We start from the raw sequence: 23573 nt of genomic DNA on the forward strand, positions 1-23573 counted from the left end.
GACAACATTTGTCCAAGACCACTCATTTTCAGAAGGGAGAGAGGGCTTCAGTTGCTCCATTGGTAACTCATCTGTGAGATCAATTGCAGTCTGACTCGTTTCCCCATGCACGGGAAAAGTGATGGAAAGAAAAAAAAAAGCATTATAATTAGTCACTGTGCTGTTTAACGAGATTCAGGTCATCTGGAATTGAAGGCCACAAACCCCAAATGATTATTCCTGCCTACTGACTGTGCAGAATTTGGCACTCCTTTTTTAACCACTGTTCTTATAACTAACAGGCTTCACTAAATTCTGTGCCAAGATGAGCCTTGATGTAATTCCAGCAACTTCAGTAGATGAATATTTAGATCTGTCCTGAATCACCCCCATCCATTTTTTTCCAACTTTCCAGAATACTTCTATGAATAGTCATTTGCCTTTGAATCCTTGGACATCAAATCAAGACTTTCTGCAGTCAGATAAGTGATTCCAACGTCAGAATGATGAGCTGGGGGGGCAGACAGGGATAGGTCTACATGGTAGCTGTGCTTGTTGCCCTGGGTCTTAGCTCATCACGCTCTTAAGAATCAGTAGTTCACCTTCCTCATTAACTGCTCCATGGCTACTTCCAATACAGCCTTAGCTCCTTCAGCTGAGCATTTTTCCAAATAGGCCTTGAAATTACACCTACAGAAGGACTAATATTAAGAAAATTAAGAAGTTCTAACAAGAGCATTTGGTACAAAACACAGTAAGAGACTCTACTCACCAGCTGGCTCCTGGGCTGACAGGACATTTCATAATTTGGAGACAGACTGTTAGAATTGGATGTGACACCTTCACCTCTTCTGCTGCCTATTGATTCCAAAGAACACACAAGTGCCCACAATAATGGAACAGAAGGAGCATGGATTCTGTTACTAATGTTTAAGTTTTCATTTCAAACTATGAGGCTTAACAGCAAGCAACAAATAAAAGCTTAAAACCACTAAATATTTGAATTTGATGAACAAGGAAAGAATCTGAGAGAGCTCTTCACATTATGTAGATCAGATTTTGTTACATTTTTTTTTAAAGGCAGTTCATGATCATAGAACTAATTATCTAGTCATAACCATTCTCTACAACTAGAAAATGCACAAATCTGTTAGGGCTGGTTTCAGAAATAACTTGTGCTTTGTAGCCATGTTAATAGAAATATTTGCTCCTGTTACCTTGCAGATGTCTGAAAACATAGCAGCTGATGTAATTTTCTTTTTAAGGCATTTTTTTTCCTCAGAGCATACAGTGCTCTACTTTTACTGCTTTTAGTGCCTTTAGGTCTAGGTACTACTTACTGTCAACATTCCAGAGCAATGGCAGAGGCAATGCTCCAGCTTCCCATGTGTGGTACAGAGCTTACAACAGGGAGGCAGATAATCAGTAAAGCCATTCCTTACACTTATCTTTACATTCAATATGGTCTGCAACACCGCAAAATATCTCCACTACTTGTTGCATTGTATTGAGACAAAGGTTAAACTTAACACTTTGGAGTTTGTGTTCCTTCCTCTCTTAACCTTGTAAAAAGTATGCTTCTATAGGGACAAGCATTTAAAAGGATCACAAAAATATCTGCCTACAAACACATCATATTTTATCCTTAAGGCAGAACTGCAGAGCAAGAAACCAACTGAGGGTACTGTATTTCACAATCTATTAAAGGTACCAGTTATACTGCCATTTTGTATATTACATCCTTCATTAAAAGATGAATCACCGGGATTTTCATTATCTTATTTTTGAAATAAAAAAAAATGGAAGGCTGTCTGACTTTACAGTAAAAATCCATATTTTAGATAAAATTGAAGATGTCTCACTGAAATAAATTTACTTCTCATGCCAATTCGCTCTATGGAACTACAAATCTAAATTGGCACAATTCAGAAAGTAAAATTTTCCTCTATGTAAACGGCACCCCAGTTTTGATGCACTTGGTAACTTACATAAAATTTTAACTGCTACTAGACAAACTTGAAAGATGAGCTTGAACTGAATTGACGTTAGAAACTAAATGCTTTAGAACACTAAAGCATTATTGAAAAGCCAGTTTCAGAGACTTTTGAAAACTCGCAATATAACGTGCAGGATGAATGTACAAAGAAGATGATAGAATACGGTTTTCCTGCAAAAACTTATTAATGCAAAGCACTTGGAATATCTTCTTTGCTTAAAAATACTAGGAAACCAATTTTACTTTCTAATATTAAAAAAAAAAAAGAAAAAAAGACAGAGAAACGAAAACAGAGAGAAGGGCCTACAGAATTTCATCTGTACTGCAAAAATTGCTGGTTGGTCATCCAAAGCACTGATTGAGCATATTAGCAGAGTCATCATTTTGAAAGAGCTCCATCTGTTCTGCTAGACAGCCACAGTGATCCACAGTCTGTCTTCCAGTCACAACTCTAGATTCAGAATATTACCTACAATTAAAAAAAAATCTAATAAGCTCCTAGTAATGTACATGCTATCCAGTTTTAGTCTACTGCCATGGCATTAAAATCAAATGATTTTGAGATTAAGACATGAAATACTATTGGGGAAGCTAAATTGTCTTGAACTGCAGTTGCATTTGGAGTCCCACATATGCCTCTTCTCTTCCTCTCTTTCTAAGAAGAAAACTTTTAACACTTTTTCTCTGAAGGGAAAACTGGATGTGGAAATGAACTGAATGCTGAAATACTAAAAATCTAAATTAAAGCAATGTAGTTTGGGTAAGAACAATTTCTCCTGGCTTCTGTTCTGGCAAAATGAAGTCTATAAAAGAAGTTTGAAAATGAAGGTACAAGCAAGACATTTTTTGGGGCCACAAGATGGAATCTCATAATTCAGAAGTAACACCACATCTTTAAGAATTTCAACCAACTCACCAAGAGAATGAAGATTCAGTGGCAGTCTGTGATGCGAGAGAATCATGCTCAGTTCCCTTCACTACTAAACAACTGTCTTGGATTAAAAAAAAAAAAAAAAAAAAAAAAAGTTCTCATTTAAGTGAATATCGAAAGGTACTGCAGCATTTTAAGACAATGATAGCCATAGTGTTCAGCTGCAGATCTCAAGGACATGGAACGAAGAGAAGCACTCTGCTATTTTGGCCAGGCTTCCTTGTGCTCCAAAATTAATTCCAAGGCATAGAAATTACTTCAGAAATATTTGATCACAGTTTTCACCAACAGAGCCCTCAGATATTTTTTTTTTCATGGAATCTTTTTTCTCTTTATACCTCCACAATGGAAGAGCAGTATATAACTAAACTAGAAATAATGGCCAAGCCTCAGTGTCTGAGGATTTTAAACATGGTGTGATTCTTACTGTGTAGTACTGCTAAGGACTACAGGAGATATGTCAGTCATGAAAAGACATCAAATAAACTTCCATCAGTTCTGATTGAAGAATAAGCCATTCTGCACATCAAAAAAAAGCAAGTTTCAATGACCAGGACTGCTTTTAATTCTAATCCTTGTGTTTTGCAATCTTTATAGTCTCCAATATCCATAATATTATTTTTACAAGGCAAAAGAAAATAAACTCTATTAGATAATGTGATATCCTATTCTACACTGTTTTAACAACGACTATGAGAAAATTCAAATATATGAATGAAGCCACTACTAGGAAGGGAAGGAAGTTACAGAAAGTAAGACCAGAGGGCTGAAGCACCTCCCTGGCAAAGACAGCCTGAGGGAACTGTGTTTGTTCAGCGGGGGAAAAGGCGGCTACAAGGAGACCTCACTGCAGCCTTCAGTATTTAAAAGGGGATTATAAACAGGAGGAGAATCAACTTTTTACAAGGGTTGACAGTGACAGGACAAGGGGGGAGTATTTTTAAGTTCAAGAAGGGGAGGTTTAGACTGGATGTCAGGGGGAAGTTCTTTAGAGAGAGTGCTGAGGGGCTAGAACAGGCTGCCCAGAGAGGTAGTGCATGCCCTGTCCCTGGAGGTGTTCAAGGCCATGTTGGATGGGGCCATGAGCAGCCTGGTCTACTAACAGATCTGGAGGTTGGTGGCTCTGCCTGTGGCAGGGGGGTTGGAACTTGATGATCCTTGGGTTCCTTCCAACCCAACCCATTCTATGATTCTAAGGTACAGAACTACCACCACTTGAGCACAACTCAGTTATTTGGAAGACACCATAAAGACTGATTATACATGAGAATACGTACAAAGATTCAGACCTTTTCCTTCTTAATCTTCCAGTGATTCAGGTCTCACCGTCAGAATTCACAGGTACAGTGGCTTCTCTCTGATAGTTGCCTGCCAGTTCTTTTTCTTCAGTGGAAGATAACTGAAAATGAAAGGGAAGGTGTTCAGATTACATAGTCATGTATGACATCATACAACATATCAAAGATTTTGGTAATGCAGAAAACTCCTATATCCAGTCATGCCATAACCTACTACTCACCAAGGTATGGAAAACATACATAAACCCTACAGAACAAGTGCTTCCAAGAAGAGGAAACATTGGCGTGAGCTGTGAGCCCAGTGGAGTAAGCTGCACAGATCAGTATACATGGTATGTTTTTAGAAAAGTCGAAGAGCAGCAACAATTGTCCATGAGCTTACTGGCAGCACAGCAACTCTCACACCCACCTAAGCTACCGATTGAGATGGAAGATATCACTCTACCACCCCACCAGGGCAATACATCAAGTCTTACTGTTTTGCAGTGTACAATACATGTATTCCTCCAACTGCAGGAAGTGTTTCGTGCCTTCTCATGGACCAGGCCTTTTCCCATCTTTTGCACAGGATCTGGTGCAATTGTGAGTGCAGCCATTCCTCTGCAGTTTTTTCAGGAACAAAATTCTTTCCTGTTCTTCGTGGCCACATTGTTTAAAACTGTAATGCCTCAAAGCTGTAAGCTGGGCAGTTAAGATACACAAAACATCTGTTCAACTCCAGTAACACACCATAAAGGAGACAGAATCAACTTTCAAAAAACTAATTTTAATCAAAACAAAAAAATTGTTGATCATTAACAAGTTTATAAAACAGTGAATTTAGTTACATAAATAAATTGATATCAGTGTATCAAATCTTAATTACTTTCAACTTCATGAGCATGTTTACATGGGTGATGAAGTACAACCTTTTTACCTATTATAATAAATAAAATGGAGAGCATGAAATAGTTTTTCTAAACAAAAATACCTACAAACATACTTCTAGCATGTTCTCTAATGAAGGGAACAAGAGACACTGGACAACTTTTGCACCAAAACATAAAAACTGCTTTAAAAAGCACAAGGATACAGAACCATCAGCTAAAGTAAAGACACTATACTGTAACCAAAGTTGGTATTTAATAATATTATGAACAGTTTGGTAGTTAGATCTCCAGTTTGGTTATTTTAAAGCATTAAGACAAGGCAAGATAGAAGGCTGCTTTTGTCTGAGTAATTCTAGAGAAAATAAAATATATTAAAAAAACAAACTGAAAAGTAGAACAGTCATACCTACACAACTTTCTGTCCTGCACAAAGTCAAAATACCTATGCAGAATATATATATATATTATATATATATATATATGTTATTTGTGCACAAAGGTTAGCTTATTATTAGCTCACTGCAAAGGCGTAATGTATCACGTCAACCATTTTGAAAACATTTTGAGTTTTGTGTCAAAAAGGATATTTCTTTTAAGTTTTCTAGGCTAGGAGGCACAAACCCCAACTCTGGCATACTGTATTCTTAATGCTAAGGCTTGCTGCTCTGGCTGTGTATTTTTTGTTGTCCCTCTTTACTATAGTGCCTGTTACAAGCATGTGTGTATGTGTGTATACATATATATGTATACACGGGTTGTATAAATATATATATATAAAATTTTCCCCATTAGTTATCAGTCCAACCATGCAATCCAAAAGGTGGCTCTGCATAGATGCCCAGCATATAGTTCATCACCTGAGCCAACCCTGAAGCAAGGCGCACTGTAGTCCTTCTGATAGGTTTTTTTTGTTTAAAACCAAGCTACTGCAGCTTCAAGTATTTTGCATTAGATAGATTTTTTTATAAATTAGTTAATGTTATATTTTTCAATATTCAGACATATACTATAATATATATACAGTACAATAAATGCTCTCATTCTTTTTTTTAATTTTTTTTGATAAATCCCTGAGAATGTATGTTGACAGTCGCTAAGTTTCCACATGCACAAGCATTGTGTGCCATGCTTCTGGATGAACAGCACTGCAAAGCCACGTGGTCAGCCTTTGAACTATTACTATTTCATTTGTTGGTTTGTTTAAATATGCTGAAATGTAAGGATGAGTTACAAAGGAGTAAAGCTGAATCCATTCGAGGTACTTATCACAGGATGGAGGTGTTTGGTTTTTAAAGCCATTGCAATATACGTTTGTTTTTGAGGCTGTGAACGTATACAGAAAGAACAGGAGAGCAATGTGGGCTTTTGCCACTTGACAACATATACTCAGTGTAAACCAAACCTTTTTTAACCTCTCTCTCATACAAAACAGAAAAAAGGAAAAAAAAAATTAAACACACAGACTTTCACAACATGACAGTTTAGTTTGAAAACTCAATATAACTATACACATATAATACCGGTGTGGCTCTGTTTCTTTAAGTTAAAAAGGATACAAAGGCAGGCTCAAGTAAAAACAAATCATCCCTTCCCACCCCTCCTTCCCCTCCCCATTCACACATTTTTGTCAACCAAACCGCTCGCGAACCAACATCATCAGTTTCTTTTTGCCTTTGTAGATTTGTTTTAGGTTGTCAATGAACTGTGTAAACTGGATGTGTCCATCGTGAGCCATTAAGAAGGTTTCTCGAGCCTTGCTGAGGAACTCTATAAACTCACTGTAGTGTCGAGGGCTGATGTGAGTGAGACGTGAATGAGTCGTATTAATGTAGGCTCCAATCGTGGCATCCAAGAGTTGCCTTAAAGGGGCTTTGTCCAGTGACATGAGCTTACCAGAGTTCCTCCTTCCATGAAGTCCTACCATGCCAGGAGTGGTCAAAGTACACCTACGCAAAATGTCTGACAGTACTGTTGCACATTTGACACTTTTGACAACCAGAGGTATTATAGCTGCTAGCTCATTTTTCCCAAGGGAGTGGCTGAGCGCACATGCCCACAGAACGTCATTAATGGCAGGGTGTGTGTCCTGATTGTAACTCAGGTTGAGATGTGTCATGGCCAAAGTGGCCAGCTTGTAGGCCCGCATAGGGTAGCCGCGGTGCTCCATGTATCGTGCTATAGTAAAAAGCTGCGAGTAGCTCATGCCAGTTGTAGCAGCATCTAGAACGATTTGGTAAGCGGTCTCAAAAGCTATGTGATCCTTTTCACATAAGGTCAGTGCAGAGAGGGCACAGTTTTGAGGATCCTTCATGGCACACTGAAGAGCAAGCGTCCTAGCACTGCTGGCCAGCTTCTCCTGCTGATGGCAGTCCAGGTGCAGACGGACGATGGTGTTATTGGACATCACCGTTGTAGCAACAATACTAGTGGCTTCGGTTGGAGTGAACAGTGTAAACCAGTTTTGCATGATGCTATCCAGTGCATAAACACCTGTAACAGAAAGAAGAGATCAGCTGCAGCTGATAAAAGCTAGCGATACAGATGCTTAGCAAGAGATTATGTTTTTAGCAGTCTATAAGGTTATCAAGGGGATGTGCCTCGTCAAGAAAGCCCAAAAAAGACAATAAAACAGAGGCTAATGTGCAAAATCTGCAGCAATCACTGAAATGCAGAGGACAATGTAAAAAAGCCTGTAAGATGAACTTTAATCTCCTGGTGTGACAATTGAGCTGTTTTACTTATTATTTAAAACAATTTGGATAACAAGATCTGGCTCATTTGGTCTCATCACATCACTCAAAAGCAACCTTCATATTGAACTATTTTAAAAAGCAATTTTAACTTCTTTTCTCAGTGTAGATCACAAGCTCAAGAGCATGCACAAAAGAACATGAAACCATACTAATGGCTTACTTACCAGAACATACTAGTAATACTAGGCATGCCTTAAAAAAAGAAAAAAAGACCCAGGAATCCTAACTGACACCTGCTTCCAATAGGTTTTCAGATACAGCTTGAATCAAAATCAAACACGCCTGAACACTAAGCTGTATATTAGGAAAGTACTTGGAGCAATATTCACTACTTGTTATTACCTGAAATAGATATTTTATTTAGCATCACTTTATTCCTGGTGTGAATATATTTGTTTGGCAGGGGGAGGGTGGGGGAAACTGACTGATGGGTTCCATAATTTAACTTTATGGACAACTAGAGTGTTTTATTTATGCTAGAGGCAGTTTACACACATTTGTGAAGCCATCTAAACCACATCCAGAGGCCCTCATTTTCTCTGCAGGACTCTGATGCTTCCTGTGCATCCCTTCACTCATGTGAAAAAATGGAGCACAGCCAGAGCACACCGTAACTACATTTAAATAAGCAGATTCCTTGCTTTACCAATATGATTAAGTTTTAGTTTAAGTACTTAGCATGACGTGATAGGTTCTTTATTGGATACTTCTATTAGAATATGTAAACTAATTTAAAGCTGTTACAACCAGCATTTTATTTGCCAATACACAACTACACGAAGTAATATCCAGGCACTATGCGTAATATACCCTCAGTAATAATTATCTCTGCAAAGATATGAGAATGTTAAAACAAGAGCACTGCATCAGAATTTTGTTACACACCCCTCTATGCTGCATGGCAAAAAGGTCACATTACATTACCCAAATATCATCTCAACTGGCCTGTGCCTATTCCATCATGTGCTCAAGAAAACCACTGATTACTGCCATAATTAATACTTGACGTAAAAAGGAACTTTCTAGATAACAGAAAGGTGAAACAACTTGCAGAGCTTGGGAATTAACAAATAAGATCAAGTTATCTAAGATTAACTGATGAGAAGGCAGGAGCTCTTGAAGAGCATCTTTGCACATACCTACTTCTGTTGCACATGTTACCAGCCACCTCACCATTTCCCGCCGTCGCCAATTCAGTGTTGACAGCGTCATCCGCATCACCTATTAAAACAGAAACAAATAATCCTAATTGTAAAACTGATACAAAAAAAACCCAGCAGTTAGGTATTTAAGTTACTCAGATACAGTGGGGTTCAAAATAGCACTTCTTGCTCTCTCTGCTCTGCTATGTCTTTCAGTTGACATGTCCAAAGATTTGAAAAGACTTCACAACTATCTTAGAAGAGCATGCAGAGTGTAATTCCAACTGCAGGCCCTTCAAGTCTAAATGAAAGGTTCTGTTTTGTTAGGGAAAAGCAAAAACAAAACAAAGTCCAACCAATTATGAATGAGTCAAATTAAATTACATCGTCTCTTCTCCCTCTATGAATAGTAGCCTTCAAAGTGGAAGTGTTCACTTTTGTTGGGCAAACTAACCCAATTTCTCCCTACCTGTGCGTTTCTTTTCACTGACTTCAATAATACAGACAATAATTAGAATTTTAATGTCTGCTAATTCTACAATGTTATACACACACTTCTAAATATATTCAGATATTATTAAACCACTCATAGCAATGATTTCTCTACCTGAACAGAGACCCTGCAAAAAAAGCTCCATCATAAAACCATCAGAAACCCAGAGTTCTTAAAGCTTTGATTGCAGTGCCCCTATTATATTCCACTATCAATTATTGCCTGTGTTATTTGCAAAATGTAGGCAAAAATGTTTCTTCAGTAAGAAAAAAAAAAAAAACAAAAAACCAAAAAAACACTGCACAGAAATTGCACAGAAAGCTTGCTTTGGCTATTCGAACATTCCACAGACACAGGTAAAGAATCCAAATAGTCTTCCCTTTCACTATCTCAGTCATCATCCCATAGCAATAGCTGTAGTAATGAAGTTAGGTCAATCATAAAGCTCTCAGCAAGGAGCAATATCCATTACAATCAAAAATCTACTCATTAATGGAGTCAAGCAGTACTTGTAAGAGAGTTCTCTGCTCATGTGCCTTCCCAGTAGTAAGGTGGCTTCAAAGCAGTATGTAGACCTCTGTCATACCAGCTATTCCTGCCATCTCCTTTTGTCCTAAACTGTAGAAAAGATAATTAAGAAGATGGAAAGTCTACTAAAAAACATGAATGAACTGTGTGGTTGTGATTCCATGGTGGTCTTCAAGCATTCCTACCTTAGGAGTTTGGCGACTGGCTGTCACAGGATAAGAATTTTATCGGCTTTATCAGCCTCAAACATGGGAGCATCAGCTTGACTAAGCTATAATGTAAGTGCTAGAGCACAGAATAATATTTTGAAAGAAAGCTGATGTTTAAGAATCAACTCTATATGCAGATGCTGACCCACCCGCTGGGTTAAACTACAACAGGAGTGCAACTACCTGTCCTCTCCATCAATGAGAAAGTCAAGACTTTCTTTACTGATGCACACATAATTGAAGACTAACGCTCTTCCAGTATCAAAACCAAAATTTTAGCTTACCCCTTGTAACATGAGTGAACCCAACAGAAAATAGATCTATGGATTGAATTCTGCTACTGATGCAAGAGGGAAAAGTTTAAAAAAAACCCAAACAACTGTATGAATGACAACTTCATTTGATGTCTACTCTGATTACATTCTTCTCTCTGGTGGTCTGTAAAAGGATCAGTCACAAGAGTCTCCAGCAAGCACAGTCAACTCCAGTGCAGACAGTCCTAACTTGAGAGGAAAACACATTATCATATCTAGTCCCTTGACCTGGACAAGTTTGTCTTCATCTATCTTGGAATTGTATTTTTTTCACCTGATTAAACTGATGGGCTGAGAACACTAAGAGAGGGGCCCTTAAATGATGATTAAAAATAAAACAAAACCAAAAAAACAACAACAAGGATTTCAAATAAAGCATATATTGATGTCTTGATCAAAGAGGAGCTGAAACTGACTTAAAACATCATCCATGTTACCAAGGAACTATTTCACTTGTGCTCAAAACACTCCTGGAACACCTCTTCTATCGATGGAAGGGGGCTTCTCAACAAGTAAATCTAAAAATAATAGGAAACCCCTTTAAATGTAGTAAATTGTCCCAAAGTCAAGGTCTCTTCATTTGGTCCTAATGGATTTTTATAAGTTTCTTAATCTGGAGAAACAGAGGAGCTAGCTACTCATGAGAGATGCAAGAAATGGCCAACCATTAGCTTTCACAGCAATGTAAAAACTCTTCGTCATATGCACTGGAAAAAGATTTATTTACAGGTATTCATGGATTCACTTCAGGTATTCACTTGCCAAATATGCATCAAGCAATCATCTGCACTAATTCACTCAGCAATTCTGCCAGCATACTTGTCTGTACATGTGCAATAATATTCTCATTGACATAGCACGATAAGCAAGTGGAGGAACAGAAGCTGCTCTTTCATCTGCAGATCTCAGAACATCAGTGTCAGTAAGGTTCTGAAAGACAAAATACACTTGAGGTGTTCCATGACCATTTTGCCATGCTCATGACTTCCTTTGCAGGACTAGTTAAAGCTTTCCCTTTGCAGAACACATGCTGCCACTGGAAACAGGGAGAAAGAACCCAGTAGTCCATATGTTTCTTCCTAATCTAGAACAATGCAGTAAGCTTTAATGTTTTGGAGAACCCAGTGAAAGAGTTGTGAAATTGCTAGTGTCACCTCCGAAAAGAACAGCAGAGTTTCTATACCAGTTTAGGTTTTGTTTCATTCCAAGTACTGGATTTAGGAGGAACTGTAGAACCACAGAATACCCCAAGCTGGAATGGGCCACTGAAAAATCAAACTCAGTGTCTAAGAGCTTGTCCAAATGCTTCTTGAACTCTTCTAGGTTTGGCGTCATGATCATAGCTCTGGGAAGCTTGTTCCAGTGCCTCACCACTGTCTCAGGGAAGAACTTTCTCCCAAGAAATACAAATTCATGATGCTTCTCTCATTACATTTCACTGAAGACATTCGAAGGACACTATCAACCACACAAAGGTATCTATGAACAGTGACGTCAGATGTGTACTGCTACTAATGAATTATCCTTCAATGTCTGAGGTGACTCATAGGTCAAAGATCTTTCTTTCTCAAGTAAGCAAAAATTCAGAAACATACCTAGATGTGAAAAAAGAAACAGTTTTCCACAGCAACTTTAAGAATAAGAAAGGCTAATGAAGAGTACAGAATCTTACCTTTCTTAAAGATTTTTACTTCTAGAAGTCTAAAATAAGCAAGTAGTACCTTTCTTTGTCATGAGAAGCAACTGAGATACGATATCCTCTCCCCAGAATTCTCTGCAATTTTGTTTACTGAAGCAAAGTAATAAATGGTTTCCTGATCTTTGCATGGCTTGGTGTTGTTTTTTTTTTTTGTTTGTTTTTTTGTTTGTTTGTTTGTTTTAAGAACTCCCTGAAGAGGGATGAAGAGATTTGTTTTTGTTGAACTGTGTAATCTCCACGACACATCAGTGCATGGCAATATTTCTCCAGATATTTAAAAACCTAGCAGTTTCCTTTTAGCTTGATAAGTCTCCTAAGAGCATTAAAACTGGCCTGACGCTGCTGCACACCTCAAACTGCATCTGATGCAGATCATCACCTCAAAGTATGTGGAGTGCAGTATTTGATGAAGAAAGTGCGAGGGCTGCTGGTAGCGCAATCTGTTTTAGAAACAGGACATTACGATTGCCGTTGGTTTTCCCTATTAATTCAGCAGGCAACCACCAAACCTTGTTTAGGAAAATGAGGAAAGGAAGAAAGGGAGGAACAGTAAGAAGCTCCTCAAGACCATGCAAAATACCTAGCACACTGCTAGAATAATTTTTATCTCTGACCCATGAATAGAATAATACTCTGCAGCCAGCCACTTCCAGTTCTTTCCACCCAAATGGAACGTAGGGGCTGAGCAGACCCTTGTTCCAGTGTGAAGTTTACCAGTCGACTTCACATCAATAGGCAGCAAGCCAATATGGTCCTCATAGACTTAAAGATCTGAACCCACCAACAGAGTCTATTTGCTGTATTCTGCTGTCTTAATAATGAACAAGAGAAATACCTGAAGGCCCAACTCCAGAGAAACTTTTAGAAGAGTGATGTCAGGCAAGCTGTCCATGAGTGTAGCTATTTTAAATGCATCCTGCGCAAGTTTGAAGATGTGTGATGAAGAGTGGATGTTTTTCTGTATGGATTCTAACACTGTTTCCAGCCTCCGAACATCACCTGCAAGACGTAAACAGAATCAACAAAACAGAACAAGCTCCCAAGACATCCAGAGATGCATTATAAGTAAGCCTGTCTTGCTGCAGCAATAGTATAATGATTCTGTTGTTTGCATGTTGTTGTTATAAACCTTCCATAATTAAATTGCATATCAATAAAAGATATAAGAGGGCACAGATTCCTTTTGTGTCTGATGATGCTAGTGTACTACATGCCAAAAAGTCAATCTGATTTGTGAATTTTAGAAGTGACTTGTCCACTGCTGGGTCTCACAGTCATGCATCAGAAGAACAAAAAGCTGTCTTCTCAGCTTCAAATCAAATCTGCCTGGCTATCCTCTAAATAGCTTAACTATTTTACTAGAAGATTTAGTGAAAATTTAAGTCAGTTCAGCTTGTTGTTCCAATTTCAAGCTCCTGTCAGACTGCCATTTGGATTCCTAAACACAAGATTTAAAATCTGTTTACTCCATATAATATTAAAAGCATACATTTAGCTGAGTATGTAACTGACAGCACTGTACCTTTGGCTGCTGTTAACATGGTTGATGCCAGCTCACACTGCTGGGATTCAATGTGACTTAGAGTGAACCAGCGGGGATACCGGTTTGGAACAACTGATGCAATGTGGTGTGGGCGGGACATGTCTCCAGAAGGAGCTGTAGATTCCAATACTAGCAACCTGAAATAAGGAAGAAATCCTCTTTCATTAAATCATTATTACATTAGGTTACTCATGAGCAGAACTAAAGCTTCAAGAACACTTGACCTTGTTTATAAAATGTGCCCTTTTGGGTATAAAAAGATATTGGAAAAATCAGTTCTGTTTTTTGAGGAAACTGAAAAGCTTGGGGAATCTACTTGCTAAATTTGCTTGTATCAGCAGTGATCTGTACGAATGCACAGGACAATTAAGCCATCCATTAAGCAAGGCATTTGAGACCTTCCGCATCATCCTTAGAGCTGAAACATTTTCTCTTGCCTTTTTTCAGCCTCTGAACCACAGATCTCAGGATGGAAAATGCTTCTCCATCATAGTGAAACATATAAATGTTTTCCAATATTAATGCATGCACAACTTCAACTTCCTTTACGTGCAAATGATTAGGAAAGTAAGGAAGATGGTTATTAAAGAAGTCATTTGGATTTTGATCTTAAAAATCAAACATACCAAAAAGGAAATTTCACTATTTAACTACTACATACTTATTAAAGTCCTTAAGCTATAGTTTGCCAACGTTGCATAAGATACAATAATCTGATGTTAGGATCCCAAACAGCAGTGACACAGGAAGTTGCTTCTAAAGATACTTTTTAGACTGTTTTCTAATTCTCAAGCAAGAATTTGAGGTTATTCACTACAAAGTATTTACACTTATAAAATTCAAATTTTTATGCTTTCTCTTGACTACTATAGTAGAAGGATGGCCAATAACAGACTCAACTGATAGCCCATCTTCCACCCAGAACTGATACACCATATACAACATAAATGCGAAAAGAAGTAGAAGTGGTTGAATGAAAATGTTTTTATTCAACATTTAAGCATGGTTTCAAGACATGAAGGGTTAATTAGACATCAAATAATAGTAATGAATAATGTCCGGAAACAAAAGCTTTCCAAATGCTAGTTTCTTCATTAGGTTTAAAGTTTGAGCTTTCTGGCACTCACAACACTCTAGCAAATTACTGTTCAAAAAATCTGAAGACTTACTTGTTAGTGTGCTCCTATACTGAAGGCTTTCTAATTATTTACTCCTGTAACATGCCAACTGCATCTTGTCTAAAAGCAATCTCTTCATTGTTACCCAACAAAGAAAGCAGGAATGTGTTTTTATGCTTTTACATTGCTTTCACATGATTAGAATCTCAGTGCAGTGTAACACAGCCAATTCCTTGAAATTCTGAACTACTTGGTCACTAGCAGACACCTCTATTTTCCAACACTCATCCTTTCTGTGAAGCATTTTACAGAGAAAATGACCTTATTGAGTAATATGCAGAATATGGTTATGTGATCCCACTTAAGGATATATAGCAATTCATATGGACACAGCCAGACTAAGTCTAAACTAACTACCTCAAATACAGTGCAAGCGAACCACAGATTGGTTTGACTTCTACAGAGTTTTCTGAAGGCCACTCTGACTCTGTCAGATGGGCCAGCCATAACATGACCAGCACCTAATTAACTTCTACAGGATCTGTAGGTTAAGGTATGTTTGGGACAACCAACAGGGGATCAGGCCCAGCACGGGTTCATGAAAGGCAGGTCCCGCTTAACCAACCTGATCTCCTTTTATGATTGCCCGGTGGATGTGGTAAAGGCTGCTGATGTAGTCTTCAACAAAGCCTCTGGCACTGTCTCCTACAGTATTCTCCTGGAGAAGCTGACAGCCCGTGGCCTGAACAGGTGTACTGTTTGCTAGGCAAAAAAACTGGCTGGATGGCTGGGCTCAGAGAGTGGTAGAGAACTGAGCTAAATCCAGCTGGTGAATGGTCACAAGCGGTATTCCGCAGAGGTCAGCACTGGCACCAGCCCTGTTTAATATCTTTTGATGATCTAAACGATAGCACTGAGCATATCGTCAGTATGTTTGCAGATGACACCAAGTTGGGAGGAAATATTCATCCATCTGGGGCTAGCAAGGCCTTCAGTGGGATCTGGGCAGGCTGGATAGCTGGGCTGATGCCAGTGGGATGAAGTTCAGCAAGAGCTGGGTCATGCACGTAGGCTGCAACAACCCCAGCCAACACCACAGGCTTGGAATAGAGAGGCTGGAAGACTGTGTGGAAGAAATGGACCTGGGGGTGTTTGTTGATGCTCAGATGAACATGAGCCAGCAGTGTGCCCAGGTGGCCAAGAGAGCCAAAGGCATCCTGACTTGTTTCAGAAGTAGTGCTGCCAGCAGGAGCAGGGAAGTGACCATCTGTCTGTACCCAGCCTGGTGAGGCTGCATTTTGAGTACTGCGTTCAGCTTTGGGCCCCTCTCTACAAGAAAGCCATTGAAGCTCTCGAGCATTGCCCAGAGAAGGGCAACGAAGTTTGTGGAGTCTGGAGCACAGGCCTCATGAGGAGTGCGAGGCTGAGGGAATGAGGATTGTTTAGTCTGGAGGAGGCTTACAGGAGAACTTATCACATTCTACAAAGACCTGAAAGGAGATTGTGGCGAGGTAAGAGTTAGACTCTTCTCCCACATAACCAGTGACAGGACTAGAGGGAACGGCCTCAAGTTGCACCAGGGGTGGTTCAGGTAGGATATCAGGAAAAACTTCTCTGAAAGAGTGGTCAGACACTGGAATGGGTTGCCCAGGGAGGTGGTTGAGACACCAACCCTGGAAACATTCAAGAAGCATGTACATGTTATACTAAGGGAGATGGTTTAGCTGGGAAATATTGGTGGTAGGTGGGTGGTTGAACTTTTTCAACCTTGGTGATTCTATGATTCATATCAAGAATGGAGACCTTAAGATAGTTTTAGGACATTTGCAATGGTTTTAACGTTTTCTGTACGTTCCTGGAGCAACTGACAGTACCTTTAAGAATTATTTAGCAAAGCTCATTGTAAATATATGTTAGGGTATTTAGCAGGTACATGGAAATACCACACACTACACAAATACCCATCAGGACTTTATTCTACAGTTTTCAGATACGTGTATGTGCACGCTAAAATTTAAAAAAAAAAAAAAAAAATTAACCAACTGCCAATTTGATTTGTATCAAGGGTCAAATCTCTGTCCTAGTACTGCTGCTGTATCTTTTTTGCAAAGCTTTATACATGAAAAATAGTGTGTGTGAATTCCTCAGCTGATTTTTTCCAAGCACAGAACAAGGAGGAAAAAAGACAAACTAAATAATTTCAATAAACAGGAGAAATCTCAACTACTACAGAATGCAAAAGTAGCAACAAATAGAGTATGAAAGGAAGAGGCTGTTTTGGGAAAATCTTTTGTCACTTCAAATTTCCCTGCCAGCTTCTGTGTTCTGCTGCTGTAAAAAGGAAATGCTGTTGTGAATTGGTGGCTTTCATGCAATTTTGGCAAGACTAAGGAACATCAAAACAAGCACAAGCTACAACAGATTTAGCTTTCTTAACTTTTTTTTTTTTTTTTCTTTCAAACATCCATTATTTAGTTAGGTCTTAGCAATGCTATCTTGTGACTAAACATCATCATTAAAGCCTAGTTCCAAAAACGTGGGTGAAATTCATACTTAGCAAGAGATCAGCTAAGCTACATCAAATGTTCAGATTCCATGTGAGCAGTCAACTAGGTCACCACATATCCACATTTCTCTAAAGCTCCACTCTGTATGTTCTGATAGAGCGAGAAGATAAATCTAGACAGTAGAGACCATCAAGAATAGCACATCCTGTGTTTGCAAACCTGAGCTATATCAAAGGCACAATCTCAGCTTCTATTGATTTTTGTATTGTGTACTCCCCACACTGAAAGAGGATCAAAAAATGAAGCATGAACAGATGATTTTGAACACACAGAGACAAAACAGAGCTACCAGTAGCTCTACAACCAGTAGAGCTCTACAAATTCACGTAGATTTGTGTGTAGGTTGACTCTAAATATGTGTGGAAATCAAGTAGCTATGGCTTTGTGAAGTTAACTTATTTGAAAGATTTGAGGCAAAAAAAGAAATATGCTCTACTTCTAAAACCATGAGGAACTATAGAAGTTCCTAGACAGCACTTTTACTAATTTTCAGGTGACATTTTTATCTGTGACACTTCCATTTATTCACTGCCATGGAGGAAAAGATGCTCAAATCTCCTTCTGATCCATTCTACCTCACAATCCTGAGGCAAGTATTCAGTCTACTTGTTTGTTTTCTTTTCCCCATGAAGGCAACAGTAAGTCAGTTGTGTTTTTTTTTTAATAAGGAGTTGTTTGTACTATGAGCTACCACTTTCATACGAATCGGAAAAGTAAATAATCTTCTTAATGAAGACTTTTTAGAAGTTTTGAGAAGTGCTTAAGAATGCAGAGACATCAAACAGAGAGTATCTGCATCTGCCATTATCACAGCTCAAAATAGCAGTCCATATTTCTAAAAAGTGCCACGTATCAAAGCGCAGAAAGACTAGAGATGAATTCTCATCTGTCTTATAGCAATGCCAAATGGACTATGGAGAACTGACCTAATTATACCAGTGCCTCATGTAATTTTAGCAGATAGAAGTAAACAGGCAGCTCATTCAGATACTAGTTTGTTTGCTTGTTTGTTTTGTTGGTTTTTTTCTGACAAATAATTTCAGCTGAGATGGCAGGAAAGTGGCTGGATTGGCTAAAGATTTCATGATCTAGGATCTTTTAGCACTTTGTTTGTTTCTTTTGTTGAGAAAAGAAACTTCCAGAGAAGTTTTCAGGAGTGACATGTCCTTGTTCAAGAGGAATGGCGTGGACATCCACTGAAGTGTACAGTGCACTATGCAAAGGTGCTGATATATATCTTTTCCAGCCTCTCAAGTTTAGCTTAAAGAGGAAAACCCCACACGAATGACCTCTGAGAAACACTTTAACACAATAAATGGAAATTAATATAAAGACAAAAGTCCACTTTACAAAAATCGACTTTTTTTCTTTTTCACTGTGCCTACTCTACTATCTTGATGATCTGCTATGACCAGTGTTATTGATACATTTAAGAAAGAAAAGAGGCATACGTAGCTGACAGCTTTTTGACCATGTTTGAATGTTCTCAATAGTTCGTTAATGGTGCATCGTCTCGTCACTACAGTTCCTAAATTTCTAATTACAAGCAGCAACTATGCAAGGCCATTTTGTATTTCTGAGACTCCTCCTCTAATACCCATTGCCAGATACGCCTAAAGACAAAAACAAATGAAAAACAACAAACATAGGCTAAAAAAACTTTCAGTCTAATCTGATACAGTCACAGAATCTTCAAGATTGGAAAAGACCTACAAGATTATCTAGTCCAACTGTCTGCCTACCACCAATAGTTCTCATTAAACCATGTCCCTGAACACAACAGTAGCTATCCTGTTTAGTTCTTTGACCACATAGTTGTTTTCTCCTTGCTTAGTATTCTGCAGAAACTCCAGAAAAAAATAAACATATCCAAACCACTAACACAATCTGCCTGATGAAGATAAATACCATTAATGTGGATAGCACATCCTACAATCACTGTGCAATCATTCTTGATAATAGTGACCACGAACACCAAACACACGTTTAAACAGAAACTTGATTGCTCTTAGCAGTCACAGAACTGCCACAACCAGCAATCATCATTTAATACAAGTTATTGACAGCAACCAGGCAATCCAGATGGGACCAGCTTCTTCCCTGCAGTGTAGGAGGACAACAGATTCATTACTAATCATTTAGACCCTTGAAATTTCCTTCAGAAGGCTCTTCTTAGCCACTGTTAGCAATCTGGCCTGCCCTGAAATCAAGCCAACACATACTGAGAGCTCCCTGAGAAATATCTTTCTCCCCATTACTGGAGACAAATGGGATGCAAGTCACATATTTTGCTGTCGTATAACATATACTCCATTTAAATTCCAGTGTTCACCCAGAAGTGTGCGCAAGACCAACTAGTTATGAAATAACAAGTAGTGTATCAGACAACACCACATGGTTTAAAAATCTATCATTGACAGCTTATTTGTAAAGATAGCTAGTGGAGCTAACAGTCCTACAGAACTGCCACTAGAGACTAAGCAGGAGATGATACTGAAATTGCTGGTTAGATGCATCGTCCTGCACACCACTACCACCACATACAAACAGAGAACACACACGATAACACTGCCACTGTTAAACACAAAACCACACATCCTAACAGGGATGCTAGAATGAAATAAATAGTTACAACAGAATGCTTTTTTACAGTTGGAGGTAAACACTAATTGTACATTTATAAATTATGCCATATTTAACACAGACATCACTTGGTTTGACAGATGACAAAACCAAAGTAATTTGTCCTTAAAGGGAGTAATGCTGAGGTCTTGCTTACCAAGCTTTCCCCTCTTTTCCCAACTGCTACTTGTGGTCTTTCTAGGTGACTTGTGAATACATACCGCATGGCTCTCAGTGCAGTTTTGTATGCCAATTCAGCATCATGAGGTAGGAGAGAGGTGAAGAGATACTTGGCAAATGTGTGCATTGGAACGCTCTCTCGATGAATGACTTCCCCTAATCCACTATATGGTCCAGCTGCAGAAAAGAGAAAAAAATGTCTATCTTTACAGACTGTTAAAAAACAACTTCTGCACCTTTAAAAACATTCACTAGAACTGGTATCCAGTGTTTGCTGTGCTAACGGTAAAACTGCATTGATTATTTTTTGTTACTCATATCATACATGTATCACATTTATATGAGGACTGCTCTGAAAGTAATGCCTCCTGTTTTATGACGTTAGCTCATTTCAGAGGCAGATGTTGGTGAGGCAGTAGAGGTTGAACCTTCTCACCAATATGCCATTACACGTTGTTGCCGTGTGACAAATGGTAGAGAGGGGCCATCTGACAAATGGCATCTGACATGGAAGTGCATATTAAGCAAAGGTCTATCACTGAATTCCTCCACAAAGAGAAAACAGCACCCATTAGAATTTATCAGTGGTTGCTGAACTTTTACAGAGGCTGAACAGTGGATGTGAGCACAATGAGGCAGTGTGTTTCAGCAGAGGGTGACAGGGACAGTGGTTCACCTCCAGTGCAGATTTTTACAAGTGTGTCAAGGAGGCTTTTGCAGATCACTGGCAAAAATGCACAGCTAATGGTTGTGATTGTGTTGAAAATTGTGTTTTGTAGCTGAGAATTTTCTCTATCAAGTAGTGGTATTGTGCTCTTCGTATCTGATATTGTTTCTATGTAAATCAACAGGAGGCAATATTTTCAGGGTGACAATAGGTACAATATATTACAAACCTATCACATACCATATATTCTTTGAGACAGTGAGACAGAATGCAAACTGCACAGTACTAGGCACATTACCAGCCCACACACAAATGACAGTCCCAGAGCATCATAGGGCTCATTTCACAAGTTTATGGTATGCAAAAGCTGAATGTGTTAGTCTCAGCTTTGCCTCCATATCCTTAGATTGTGCACATGAATCCCTACACATCCACTAGCAGTGTGTGATTTCTTTCTCAAAGATCCATCAAAAAAAAGAGTGAGTTCAGTGAAGAGATGCACATCTTCAGTTGAAGTTACATGACCAATCACTACAACAGCACCCGGTCCCTATTAATCTCACCTGACATAAGGCATATAACTTATCCTTTGGTCTAGATTTTGTCTCAAGAGAAGACAAGGTCAGATCTTGCAACAAAACCTTGTTTTGCTAGTCTGTTATAGCCACATGATCTCAAAAATTACGTTTGCTATGAGAAAACTACTCCCACTGCTGTGACAATGGATTTTGCACATATCAAAATGAAAAAATGCCGTAATTTTGCACATTACGTAATACAGTGCAGTATTCCGTAAGAACAGCAAAAATAAATGAAAATTTAAATGCGATTATTTCTTTGATGCATTCTGAACGTTAACAGTGACCACAATACCATTTTTACATTTTTCCTGCTATCACATGAAGCTGCTGTTCATGTTAACATGAACACTATGCCAAGCAGTTCTTGGCTTCAGCAGCTAGTGTAATACGTTGCGATACACAACAAGAATTTTATGTTAATTACTACTGGACAATTACAGCATAGGTAGCAACCAGCAGTCCTAGAAATTACTGAGAGAGAATAGGATTTTACTTTCTCCTACACTACAGATTTCAGTACACCACACTTGGATGGACAAGGACTGGATGAGCACAATTCACTGCAGAAGCACACACACCATTTATATTTCCAGCAGCACTTTAAAATGGCTGGCCCTACAGATGAGGATGTACAATTTAAGCAGACATTTCTTCTGCAGAAGAGGATGAACTCCATGAAGCAAAGTTTGTAACAACTTGCACAAGCACATTTGTTCCAATGTTTTTCTGACTGTTTCTCCTATACAACACGAAGGTAAAAATACCATGTGAAGTGAAAAAGAATCTGAGCTCTGTAGCTGGGCATTTCTTAAGATCGGAGCCAATTACAAAGGAAATATCAATGAAGATTTAGTAGTGACACAGTGTTTTGTATAATCATTTAAATGAAGGTGAAGTCCATTAAAAACTATCTAGCACAGCTTCAGTGAAAGGAGCTGTTTCATATCTTTGCCAATTGGTGGTTCAGCCAGAAACTCAGGACCTGAGGAATACGTGACAAAGCATTTATTTGAAAATATATTCTGCCATTAACTTAATTGTCAAGCAAAAAATTAAAACAGTTCTTGCAACCAGTTTCAACATTCTATCTTTCCATGCATTCAAACATTAGCTGCACACAGCATGCATTAATTAAACTAGCAGCATAGAAATCAGCTTAATATTGCATTAAGCTTTCTTTATTATATCTACAAGACTTCAACTATAAAAACACAACTGATATGATTAAGATCTTCCATCACTGTACAGTATTTCCTCCATGGGAGCTGGCAGTTTCTGTCTAATCAGGTGTAAACTGAAGACAATGGAAAGAAAGTTACATTTCTCAGCAAACAGCAATGCGAGACCCTCTTTGCACACTGCTCACCACAATTTCCTAGGTAACTATTTTAGCACATTTCTTGCTATGGTCAGTTGTTGACTGCTCCAAGGAAACAAAACATCACTGATCAAAGCAGTAAGCAAGGAAGCACTCAAGAAAAACCCTGCATTTTCTTCATGAAAATCCTCAACAGTTAAGAGATGCAGCAAATTGATTTTATAATCCATAAGATCTCTGCCTGGTGGTTGTTAATAGCTGGATCCAGTGAGAAGCTGTTCTTGTCCAAAGGCCATATATCAGCAGCAGAGCATATCATAATGGAAACTCCCTATTGTGCAGCTTCTCTGCAGTGTCAAATAGCACCATCAGTAGATAACAAAGTCTGTAAGGACCTGGTCATAATGCATCTCTTCCGTTAAATGAAACATTTTTTTTTCTAAAAATGTCTCACAAAGAAAGCAAAAACCTGACTGCTGTGTAACAGTCTTCACAACTTAGCTACAGCAATACTGCACTCCTCACCATGCCTTGAACAGGTATTCACCTAATGAGCTCCTTTACAGTTTTATCTCTTATTTAAAAAAACAAAAGCTAGGCTATTTTCTGAATATGATTTTAAAATGATGTGTGTTAATCCTTTTTAAAAGTTAAAGCAAAGGCATGAATTCTTTTCCCACAGATTTTACTGCAATCCACCGCCATGACTCCCAAACAGAAAATCACCTTGATTGCAGCTTAGCCACAAGGTCAGTCTTTAAGCCTT

At 38.6% G+C, this 23573-nt stretch overlaps 1 protein-coding gene across 1 annotated transcript in view; it reads right to left on the reverse strand.

Moving 5' to 3' along the window:
* Positions 1 to 5001: 5001 nt before the first annotated feature.
* ZSWIM6 (zinc finger SWIM-type containing 6) overlaps positions 5002 to 23573 on the reverse strand; it is a 77719-nt gene continuing 59147 nt past the window's right edge. Inside the window, exons 10-14 of the mRNA XM_042825886.1 lie at positions 20283 to 20418; positions 13734 to 13891; positions 13047 to 13210; positions 8966 to 9047; positions 5002 to 7563 (exon numbers count right to left, since the gene is read on the reverse strand). Coding sequence (XP_042681820.1) covers positions 6701 to 7563; positions 8966 to 9047; positions 13047 to 13210; positions 13734 to 13891; positions 20283 to 20418 — 1403 coding nt within the window. The 3' untranslated portion in view covers positions 5002 to 6700. The remainder of the gene's footprint in view (positions 7564 to 8965; positions 9048 to 13046; positions 13211 to 13733; positions 13892 to 20282; positions 20419 to 23573) is intronic.

The sequence above is a fragment of the Centrocercus urophasianus genome, unplaced genomic scaffold, assembly GCF_019232065.1.
Source record: "Centrocercus urophasianus isolate 14NV4802_14NV808 unplaced genomic scaffold, USGS_Curo_1.0 seq_25, whole genome shotgun sequence".
Lineage (NCBI taxonomy): Eukaryota > Metazoa > Chordata > Aves > Galliformes > Phasianidae > Centrocercus > Centrocercus urophasianus.